The sequence below is a fragment of the Rhagoletis pomonella genome, unplaced genomic scaffold, assembly GCF_013731165.1.
Source record: "Rhagoletis pomonella isolate Grant_MI unplaced genomic scaffold, Rhpom_1.0 Rhpom_scaffold_00006, whole genome shotgun sequence".
NCBI lineage: Eukaryota > Metazoa > Arthropoda > Insecta > Diptera > Tephritidae > Rhagoletis > Rhagoletis pomonella.
The window spans coordinates 78,959,606-78,971,923 of NW_023458560.1; the positions used below are offsets into that span (position 1 = coordinate 78,959,606).

Genomic DNA, 12,318 nt, shown 5'->3' on the forward strand with positions numbered 1-12,318 from the left:
CACGATCTGCTGATGGACTTTTCGCCAGCTTAGCGAACGCTGAGCGAGAACCTTGATATGCAAAGTGGCTAGGTCCTTCTAGGTCCGGTTTAGTTTTAAATGGTCATTGTTTGATCGCAATTCATGCGATAAGGCTCAATATCTATTCACGTCCCTACTGCGGCTGTGGGGGATGGTGGAAGTGGAAACAGCTGAACAAGCGCTACTCAGCTGCCCAGCTTTCGTTGGCTTACGGCCTTACGCCTCACTTCTTTCTCACACCCGAGCAGAGATTACCCGCATTCAAAGCTTTGTTGTGAGCGTGGAGCGTTGTTCTGCCACAAAACCTTAGCCGGCGTTGGTCAATCAACCGACACTCCCTTTACCATTCCCTTCTGCCTATCCATATACTTAGTAAATGGACGTCCGTCTACTTCGAAACTAACCCAGGCTAAATTTTAAGTCTACTACGAGATTTTTTTGTTGGAAGAACTTTCTCACTCTGCGCTCTTTTTATACCTTTCATGTTCTGAAATGGTAGTATAACTTTGGTCCGATATTTTTAAGTATAAGAATAAGAAGAGATGGACCCCTGAAAGGGTATACTTATATGATCACAAGATCGGTTTAAAAACGCCCTACCTCAAACGAAAATACATTTAAAATGTGCTCAGATAAGGCGCCTTTGAATCGAAAGCTGAGATAGGGCATTCTTCAACCAAATTCTGGGATAGGGTGTTTAAAAAAAAAAATTTGAAATATGGTGTTCTTGAAAAAATTTCTGAGATAGGGCGTTTTCGAACAGGCAGGCGAGATAGGTCGATCTTCCACTCAGCCATCGATATGTTGTGAGTGTAAAACTTTTGTTTAGCTCCCAAACAACTACTTCTTTAAATGCAGTGATCTGTTAAAGTCAGATTTTCTGATGCTCATGAAAGGTATGAAGCCGTCGGCATAGGCGAAGACAGCACTGCTTTTACTTGTTGAATAGGAAATTCGAACCTCAACGACCGAAATTTAAAACTACTCTGATATTTACATAAACATTTGCTTTGCGATGTTAGTAAATAAATTTAAATTTATGCAGTGCAATTCTACAGCGATTTTTATGAAACCCAAGCTTAGCTATGAGCGCAGAGAGAATAATATACATACATACATAAGTACGTATGTACAAAGGCATAAACATAGTTTGTAGATGTAAATTTTTATAATGCATGTCGGCATAATCTTTTTATATGTAGCTGCTAAACTTGAACTTGAGTCGGTAGAAACAGCTTGCATAGATGTACCCCTAGTCAGTTGCTCGCCGGACTTCATCAAAGGTGTACCTACAACCGCTGGCATCCAAATTCGCTAAAATATGCACCGGTATATGAAGAAAAAAAGAAAACTTATATTAAAAAGTGAAACTGCTAAGAATCTTCGTCAAGCCAACCGCAATGAGGTGAATTGAATTGGGGTGAAGTAAATTAAAAAATTATTTCATAATCGCAAACAGCGCAGTAAGCAGCGCTCGAAATTCCGATTCGAAATAATAAAAAAAAGTGATAATCGTTGCCGCTGGCACCCAAACAAAGGCGTGTGCGCGCGAAATGTTGCCAGCCACATGTTGCAGCCAGCCACATTTGATACGCTTCAGTGGCTTTGAGCGGCAAGAGTGCGCACGAATCTTCATCTCAAGCCACTGCGCGGTTGAGTAGATGCTACAAACAAGCGCTAATTCGAAGACAAGTCTGCAGCTGGCGCCCGCGAAGAACGAACGTTGTAAAATATTTACCAATTGATTTCGCATTATTTGCGCTCAAGTCGAGATTGAAAACGCAAGTAATAGGACGCACACGCACCCCGCCGCGCACCGAGCATTAGCCGCCTGATTTACGATCGGAACGGAAATTATATGCCTTTGTGCGTCATGCCAGCCGCTGATAAGAGTGAACTCGAATAGCCAGCACTTTCGTTTATCAGCAGCGTGAATTTACAATGTATATATATTAATAAAATAATACGACAAAAACAACAACAACGCCATTTGTGTGAAACCATTTATTATGTGCTACATACCTATATTGGTCAGTGTCACGCTCTGTGGGGCCAAACGCCTAGCCAGCCAGCAGCGCATTCGACGCGTAATCGCCCAAGAGTGAAAAATACTGGAAGCCCACTTTGGTGTTTATTTAGTTTGTTTCAAAAGGGAAATATTTCCAGTTTTTAGCGGTGATATCTATTGAATAACACGCGCGTACTCCAAGCACCCAGTGCAGACCAACGTAAAACGCGTCGAGCCCCCTTTTGTTGGACGCGCACAAAATTTTCAAGCTGATAAACTACGACCACAACAAGCCACACACACACACACACACACAGCTCAAACACAATAACTACTCTTCTTGTTTGCTTGATCGAGTCTTGATCTCGTGCTGCGCGCGTTCAGTTTACTTTTGTACGTCGCGCCGTCCGCAACATGTCACGCGTGCAGCATCTTGTGTTTACTCTCCTTGCGTTCAGCGCCTGCTCTCTACCGCACATCGCAGCGCAGTCGGGTCTGTGGTCATTGAGTTTGGGCCCTACTTCACTCTTCAATATTCCGGAACTTGGTCGTTCCTTTTTGAAATCGGTTGGTGTTGGTCCCGAAAATCTATTAAATACAGTGGATTTTCATTCGCGCGTAGATCCAAATGTGTTAGAGGATTCGCATTTGACAACGGTAATGAGAAAATTGTGGCATCTGCATTGTGTATATTGCGAATATTAATTGAGTGTGTTTCTCTTTACGAATTTCAAACAGCCGGAGTTAATAAACAAATACGGATTTCCCTCTGAAATACATCACACCATCACAGATGATGGTTACATTTTGGAGTTGCATCGCATCGTTAGGAAAGACGCCACACCAGTGTTGCTAATGCATGGATTATTGGATTCGTCAGCGACATGGGTGATGATGGGGCCCGATAAGGGATTAGGTAAGTTGTGTCTAAGTAAAAATATTATATTTATTGTAGGATGTACTGGGTGACCAAAATGAATGGACATCATCATCTTGTTATGTACTCTAACGTAAAGAAAGCTATAAATTTTTAAGTGCAATCAACTTCTCGGGTTAGTGCTTTAGTTCCAAGTGGCAAATACGGGAAATAAGTTAAGGCTTCAACAAGCCAAGCGAAAGAACATTTGGTGTTTTAACACCCCTCGACAAACTGTCATAAGGGCTATTGAGTGATTAAATGAGCTTGGATATGAATGTGACCACGCGGGAAGTGTCGAAACTGGTAGAACAACCCAAATACTGAATCTTGCGTTTACGTCTTCGAAATCATTTTGAATGATCATCTAAAAAAAACATATTTTAGTTGAATGTCGAAATTACGCTTACTGCAAGCGCACGTTAGCGACGCCCTGTTACATGTCGAAGACGTCGACAACGATGTTTAACCGAAGATTAGTGTCAACCAACTAATCTCAAAGACGGACTAAACAAACACCAAGCAGCTCTCTGCGGCTATGAAGCGTAGGCAGACTAATAAGCTCAAGCGGTCATTGTATGGTTTAAGGGCCAGTTTCTCAATGACTGATTAACCGTAACTGCAGGTTAAACATCGTTATCGACTGCATAACACACAAAGGGGACTCGTTAACAATGTTTAACCAATAATTAGTGTTAACCAGACATTGAGAAACTGGTCCTAATACTTCTTCTGTCACAATAAGTTTGATATCTAGGGCTCCATATAATGAACGCATATTCTAAAATTGCTCTGACTAAAGGGGTAAAGAGTTCTCTGGTGACTTAAGGATCATTGTACTACTTAGCCCATCGTTTAAAGAAGGAGGCAAACACCCCACCGCGTTCATTGTTACTCATAAATCAATGAAAAATGCAAGCTTCTCTGAAATCGTTAGTGGATACAGATAATGCCGTACAAAATTCTTTTTGTCGTTGTTGTTGGTCCTCAGATGTTAAGCCTCCATTTTTTACACGGCCCTACGGTTCCTAAAGAACATTTATCCGAAACTTGACATAAGTTCCAGCCAATTTAGCTTCCATTTACATTTATTGACAATTTTCGGCGAGGTGCGAGCTTTTTCAGGTCTTGCAGGGAAACGATTTTTTAATTCTGAACATTGTAAAATTTATGTCGTTTAATTCCCAATGGATATACATATAATAAAATTGTAATAGGCCGATGTCTGTACATTATAGATTTTAAAGAAAAATTAATTAGGGGGGTCTTTATTAGAGCCATAGAAGCCAAATCTAAAATTTTTTAGCATATTTGTCTGTCTGTCTGTCTATCTGTCTGTATGTTTGTACACGCATCACTCGAAAACTAATACATAGAGTTAAATGAAGTTTTCTCCTTTGTATTGCTAGAGGTCTAACTTGAAATATCCAAAGAAAAAAAATTACATAGTTGCAAGCCTTTTTGAAAATTGCACTTTAAGTAAATTGATAAGATAAAGTAAATATTTCAATATGGCTGTCAAAAGAAAGAGGTTTAAGAAGGCTTACAGCCGAAAATATCTTTGTTGAAGGTTGCCACCAGTTTGAAAGTTTTAATTTAATTGAATTGATAAGATAAATTGAATATTGCAATATGGGCATCAAACTGAAGAGATTTAGGAAAAATTAGAGCAGAAAATATTTTTGAGGAGGGTTGCCACCTGTTTGAAAAACTGTATTCTATTAAATTGATAAATAAATAAAATATTACAAAACGTGTATCAAACAGCACAAAAATACAATTAGGGCGCAGTGAAGCACGCCGGGTATTTGCTAGTTAGTACTAAAAAATAGGAACAATTTTAAGGTTTTAAGGCCACCACTTAACTAATCGCGATTCAAATACGTACGCATACAAGTATATATAATGGGACAAGCATTGACAAGAGATGGGACAAGATAAATCGAAAGAAAATCCAAATTTTTAATTCATGCTTATTTCAGCCGTTTGAGGCATATTTCCCCGCCTTAATAGTGCTTCATTGTTTTATTTTTTCCCACGCACTAAAAACTTCATCTAATGACAATGGCTTGTTTAGTCATTAGTTTACATTAATTTTTTATAAAGCGGTTTTTTGTTTAATAATTTTTTTTGCAATCGAAAAACTGGAGTTTTTGAAGGCTTTTAAAAGCTTCTTTAAAAGATTTGCTTAACTCAAATCAGTTATAAATTGTACCCTCACGGTGGAGATTGCACCCATAACTGCTACCCTTTAATTCAGTAATCGACAACTTCACTACTACTTCTACTACTTTTTATCCATTCCAGCCTATCTCCTCTACAACTCCAGCTATGATGTATGGATGCCGAATGTGCGCGGCAACACCTACTCGCGCAATCACACCAAGTACAGTACGAAACGTGCGAAATTCTGGGATTTTACCTTCCATGAAATTGCCAAATATGATTTACCGGCCAGCATTGATTACATACTGGCACAGACGGGCCAAGAGAGACTACAATACATTGGACACTCACAGGGCACTATGACCTTTTGGATAATGTGCAGCGAGCGTCCAGAGTATAGTGATAAGATTATATCAATGCAGGCATTGGCGCCTATAGCCTATATAAAGCACAGCAAAAGTCCGGTGGTGGATTTTTTGGCTTACTTTCAAGAGCCAATCGGGGTATGTAAATCTACGAATTTTACGATTTCCAATTTTTTCATGAATTATTTATTTTTTATTTCTGTATAGATACTTTTGAAACTCATTGGCGCTCATGAATTCTTACCCAGCACCGAATTCAGGGTAATGTTCAGTCAATTAATCTGCGATGAGGATGTCATTATAATGGAAATTTGTTCAAATATATTATTTTTGATCGTCGGTTTCGATAAATCGGAGGCAAACGAGGTGCGTAGTAGCTGGAAAATTGTCCTAATACCCTGTTGAAAATACCAAGTGAAGAAGGTTTTGTTTAGAATCAGGATTTTAGTGGATTGCATTTCAGTTAATTTATCTTTGTTAATGTTGCGATAAATCAACATACAACTGGACTTGTATCTTGCGTAAAAAACCTGCAGGTCATTGCTTGAAATCGACCCATCTCACTCAGGCACTCAGAATTCATCTCACAGATCTTTAAGACCAGGTGCAGTAGTATACTCCATGTCCCAAATTAGATGACCTGATAAATGATTTCTTCGTAGACCACCAACGCCTGCAGCAAACAAGGAGATCGTGCCTTCCTATACAGACTCCAGTCCTGTGAATGCCGTCATCAATGTCCAAGCACACATGTGGACAAGAGTGCGATTCAACTACAGCGGGCGACCCGCTTCACTCTGGCACAGTTACGGTCTAAACAGCTACCTATCCAGAATCGACCCACAACATCATCCCCAATGAGCGCCTAGCATGTCGAGATTCCTCCCTAGACATCAACTATCTCTTCACATGCCACTCAATCCAACTTAACTAACAACCTTCTCCCTCTGGTCCAACCACGTCGAAACATCAGCTTTCCTCGTCCTACCGTTAGCTAAGCTTGGCGACAACGATTGAAGGACTATCCGATCTAGGGCCAAGTAAGCCGCCCCGTTAGAATATTGACTTTCCTGCCCTCTAGGCTAATTGCTGTAGCATGGATTCTAGTTGCATCTTCTAACTCGCAGCTGACTTTTCCCACATAACTTCCACATTTTCTCTTTGCCCTTTGGTCAGTTCACGTCGAGAAAGGAGGATTCATGTTTTCCTGAGGTTGCCAACTTGCTTCAACAGCAGCATATCCTAAATCTTTAGTGTGTTCTTTATCTGTTCTTTTTTGGATTGGTCTAGTTTTAATATCTGCCTTTGTGTTTTGTTTCGGGTTTCATCTGTCTCTACGCTGCTCTTGTTTTTGTACGAATCGAAAATTTGAAATTTTTGTATAGAAAATGATAAGAAAATTTCGTGATTTCGTGATCGTACGAAAACAAGAATATACCCCTGTATTTCAAATGAAACTAATTAGTCCACTTTCAAAATCTATTCCCCAGACAATGCTGCCTGTTGTCCTCGGCCACTCACCCGCGGGTGCCTCCACCAAGCAAATGCAGCATTACGGCCAACTAAAACGCTCGGGAGAATTCCGCCAATTCGATTACGGTTGGATACGCAACTACTGGATCTACAATCAGATCACACCGCCCAATTATAATTTGAAGAAAGTGCGCAGCAAAGTGGCGCTGCACTACTCACAAAACGATTGGCTGGCGACGCCAATCGATATCGAGGAACTCCACGTGCAGCTACCGAATGTGATCGGTAAATTTCTAGTGAGCTTTCCGAAGTTCAGTCATTTGGATTTTGTTTGGGGCGTGGATGCACGTAAGCTGTTGTACGATCGAATTTTGCGGCTGATGAAATTGGTTGAGCGTGGAGACCTTTGAAGCAAAACCGAATTTTCACGAATTTCTATAGCTCTTTAAGGTATCTGTACGCGTAAGTGATATGTACATATATAAATTTTAACTTACATACGTCTATATTTAAGTCCTTTTACGTGGGTATTATAGATATTATTTTTACAGTCATGTGTAAAATAATAGGTACACGACATTTTGACCGTCTTGACTAACTATTGTTCTTTCGTTTGTTTAATGTTTGATATTTCTTTTTAAAAACACAGCTTATCTTCTAACAAAAACTGTAAAAGTCTAAATTTAAAATTTTGTAGAAGAAGTAGTAGAAGTAATCTTTAATCAAAAACAAGACTGACTTCAATTTTCATATAAAAGTGTAAGAGTACCGTTAATTTCTTAATGATACAATGATCAGATCTAAACCAAATTGTTATGGGATTACCTCTGTGGTACCACCTTTCCTAATAAAAAAAGAATTATAGAAATCAGTTAACGTGGTCTAAAGTTATGCGGTAACAATAAAAAAAAAATATTCCGACGAATTGTTAACCTCCTGCTTTTTTCAAAAAAATTTTGTTCCAACATAAATATTTTTATTAAGAAAAATTCGAAATACGCACTTTTATAGTCGTATAGTCGCGTTGAATTTTGAGAATTGTTTTTGCCGACAGTGTCACGCATTTTCTTCCATAAAAAGTATGTTCGACATTTTTTTTTTGTAAGAAAGTAAATAACAGCATCATCGACAAAAGAAAAAATTCCAAAAAAAAACGCGATTTTTTTAAATTTTTCTAAAAATTTTGAAAGTAAGACTTAGATGGTTTGTGGTCAGATAATGAGCTGTATTCTTACAAATAAATAATAAACATTAAATCAAGCAAAAGAAAATACCCAAAACTGGTTAAAATGTCGTGTCCCTATTATTTTTCACATGACTGCTTTTATATACATTTGTGTTAGTATCTACTGTATTTGTAGTTATTGTTATTAAATCAAGTGTATCAAATGCCTAACACCAACAGTGTTAATAAAAAAACATTTGTTATTTTAAATGAAATTCGAAATGGAAAAGAAGAGTTGAAATCAAAAGCTCTCAGTTGAAGTGGAAATATATGTATATTAAATATTGATTTCCTTCATTTTTGTCTAGAATTCATGAATTAAATATTTCATATAATCGCCTTAGTTTTAGGCAAGCAAAAATAAATAAATGTGTGTGTGTGTTCATCAAATAAAGAATGGTTGATTGAAGAGTGTAAGTGAATTCCATTATTTCTTTGGTCAAAATTTGTAACTGCTTTCTTATGTATTTACATACATACTTATATTGTGTTTTTGTTATTAGTCTGTTCCTTTGAACTTCGGACAAAAACCTGTGGAACTGTCAAACTACAACTTTACGCTCTCAAATGAGAGTAAAAGGAGAACAGATGCAGAAGTGCATAGGAACGCAAAAAGCACTATTTCCTGTAAAAACGTCAGACGGTTTGTTTACATGTCATTGGTACTACACTGATTTGGCTGAAATATCACTAAATAATTATTAAAATCTATACATATTCAAATATTTCGTTGTTTACTTCCATTTTTTAACAAATATAAGGTTCTTTGCTTTCACCGCTTTCTGTTTTTGTTTGCACATGTAAATCAGCTGATCGTTTGACACTTTTCATGAACTTACAGGAAAAAAACTCCGGACTAAATCCTGTAACTTCTGACTAGGAACAGTTGCTCAGTTACTCTCTCAAATGTGTTCCCACTTACAGGTTTTATGTCAATAGGAACGACTTCCTGTAAGTTCTGACTAAATCCTGTAAACCGGACTGCTATTGGAACAGACTATATATTAGCTACCTCGGTACAGCTGTCCGTGCATTGCTCTTCAAGCTCAGTTAGGGTAGTTTTTACTTAACTTAATAAGAAATAGTGAACGATTACACAACACCTCAACTTTAGCTGGAAGCGAGCACATTTTGTTTATTTTAAAATAGAATGAAATTAAATTTTATAAATTTTTTTTTTGTAGAAATATTAATTTATTGTTGTTGTTATTGTAGCGGCTAGAATAACCCCTCTCAGATCGGCTAATATCTCAGTTGTAGTCGTCAAGCTCAACTAACGGAAGCCCTAAGAAGCGTGCAGCCTCAATGGGGTCGGTCCATAGGGACAAAGGCGTTAGCTGCGTCGGGTTTTCCGAGCATACGAAGAGCTCTTTTGAGTCGTGGGGTGTCTCTCCGCATGCCGGACACTCATTTGGCACATCCGCGTTTAGTCTGCTCAGGTATGAGTTTAACCTGCTGCAGTAGCCAGAGCGAAGTTGGGTTATTGTGGTTCTAGTCTCCCGAGGCAGATGAAGCTCCGTTTCGTCGATGTTATCGGTGGTTGTGTGCCCAGAAAGGCATTCACAGATCTGGAGTCTACATAACTCGAGACTGACTCCCTGTATTAATTTATTCACTGGTTTTGCTTGGTTTAAGTGACGTCCTGCGGTCATTTATTATTAAGCCAGCTAGGCTGGGATGCACAGATATATTTTTTTGCTATACCGGGTAGTGAATTTATTTGAGTTGATACGTAAAAAGACATAAATAACTTCAATTAAAAATAATTTTAATAATTAAACAACTTATCTTCCAGTATTGCAATGTCTTAATATCCGGATTAATGTTAAGCTGTTCAAGATTTTATGCATTGCTAATAATTGCATCCCCATTGGCCAATCGAGTTTTTTTTTGCAAACTCTTTGAGCTAAGAAGCCAAACAGTTGATTTGATACATCGTTGCTTTGTCTGCCAAACAACCGTATTTGGATGCTCATCTTTAAAGGAGTTGAAAGTGTTATTTTTGTTGTTAATCCCCGTATAACTAATGTTAATTTTCAAGAAGATGTGGGACGCATCTAATAAAGTTCATAATCGAGTAACTGTTCTGGATTGATAGAAAAGACGCTTTAATATGTATAAAATCAATTAGTTGCTAGACAAGGGAGAGAAAAAACGAAATGGTCGTTTCTGTCGATTGTCGATAGTTGCTTGAAAATCGATAGAACTACCGTCAGACGGAAACCATCGACAGTCATTTCCATAGTTTGCCAGCCCCATTCTCTCACCGGTCTCAATTTTCTTAAAACCGTAACTTAAGACTCTAAAATCTACAGGTTCTTAAGTTTCTTACGGTAAGCTATAAGCTAAGTTTTCACTAACCGCAAACACAAGTTTTCATATAACAGGATGGGCAAAATGTTAATTTAAGTTTAGTAAATTCAGTCTAGACTAACTGAGATTTTTGGTAAAAGAACTGGTATTAGAACCCTTTATCACTGAAAGAAATTCGTTGATACCAAACTAGTGCAAACAAAAAAAAAAAAAAATCGCAAGTACTATCAGCGTTTCCTATAAATATGTATTTAAAGATTTTTGAATGAAAGTTTTGTTTTTCTTATATTTATGTCTCCAGTCGTTGTCGAAGATGTTTTTGAACTTTCTGAATAATAATCGTCCTCGTAGTTTAAGTGCAATACCAGAAACAAATTCAATTTGCAAGCATTCATGCAAAAGCCAAAACACTCACCAAAGTACACATACTTATGTACTTTCATACATTCATATATACCCTTTAAGAAATGGAATCTTAGTTAAATTGTGTTAAATTCATGTACAAGGCGCGTTGCCTGGTTCCGAATCAAAACTGGAATTATTACATTTTTTGTTTGGTTTTAATTCAAACTTGGTTCGGTGAAACGGTGAATTGCTATTGATATCGAAGTTTTTATGAGAACTGATAACTTTATTTCCAAGCGAAAGCTTTTCTCATGGCTTCTGTTAAAAGCGAGAAGGAAACCGGGTAAATTTGAATTTTTTCTTCAAAGTTTTCGCGAGAACCAATTGGAAGCATTCCATTAATTTTCCTAGAGGGTATATTCACAAAACCGAAATAACTAACAATACGTAGGTAGCTTCCTGCATGTACGGAATTCAGTCTATGAGCTGGCTTAGAATGCGGCTGAAAGCATTGTTGTTGTTGGGATGCTTTTGAAATCTTTGATTCTTGGTTATGTTTTTGGTTTGCATTTTGTTGTATTATGTGTAATTGTGAATGTACACTACTATGTACACTAATATATTTGTCCATGTGGAGAAATCATGTGGTTGGGGCGAATGATTTTGAGAAAGTTTTGAACTTTGTCTTTGAATTGCTGCGTAAGTAGTTAAAGCCTATTATTAAATGATGTAGTAGATATGTATGCAAATATGCAAGAATGCATTCATAGCTAGACGTTTGTCATGGGTTCGTGCCCTAATAGAGGAAAGTTTAACTCAATCTTTTCTTTTTATACAATTTTTTAACCCTTTACTACCTACCACAAATTATTGTCACACAACCACCTGCCACATGTCTGTGGGACCCTTAAGTAAAAAGCTCACGATTGTAAAATTGAAGAAAGGTTTGGTTTATAGTTTAAGAACATAGTTGTTAGAAAAAATACGCATGGAATCAACACAAATTTTTGTTTTATCTCCAATAATTGTCAATATATCCGATTTTAGGTTTACCACAGGACATATGCATGAACATATTTGGAAAACGAGATCCATAAAAACATATGTAATTCAAAATAAGAACTTAATTTTTTTATGTTCAAATATTCGCTTGCCGCTTCATGCTTGTCTGAGCTTTCAAACCATCTCCGACGTTAAGTTAAGCGGACAGGCCATGCTGCGGGAAGCTAGGATTAATGTCGCCTCTTTTTTCATGATATCCGCAGCACTAGGTTTTCTTTGCTGTAATTAAATAATGAACAAGATTGAAAATTATTCCTTGCGTTAGTGCAGCTCTCACCGTGCCTTCTACGGCCACATAGTAGAGGTCGATATCCACCATTTTAAGTCCGGAAATTCACTAATTCGCCATGAACAACCGGCTTTTACCGCTTTACTCCTCTATTAGCAGTCTCTTTCACCAGACCAATGTTGGAGTTTGTTTAAT

General features: G+C 37.7%; 1 protein-coding gene across 1 annotated transcript; it reads left to right on the forward strand.

Moving 5' to 3' along the window:
* The first annotated feature begins 1,249 nt into the window (after window positions 1-1,249).
* LOC118741384 (lipase 3-like) lies at window positions 1,250-7,813 on the forward strand. The gene is made up of 5 exons (XM_036473337.1): window positions 1,250-2,686; window positions 2,768-2,945; window positions 5,253-5,614; window positions 5,684-5,842; window positions 6,967-7,813. Exons 1-5 carry the CDS (start codon window positions 2,444-2,446, stop codon window positions 7,357-7,359), a joined length of 1,335 nt encoding a protein of 444 aa, XP_036329230.1. The 5' UTR covers window positions 1,250-2,443; the 3' UTR covers window positions 7,360-7,813.
* Window positions 7,814-12,318: the final 4,505 nt, after the last annotated feature.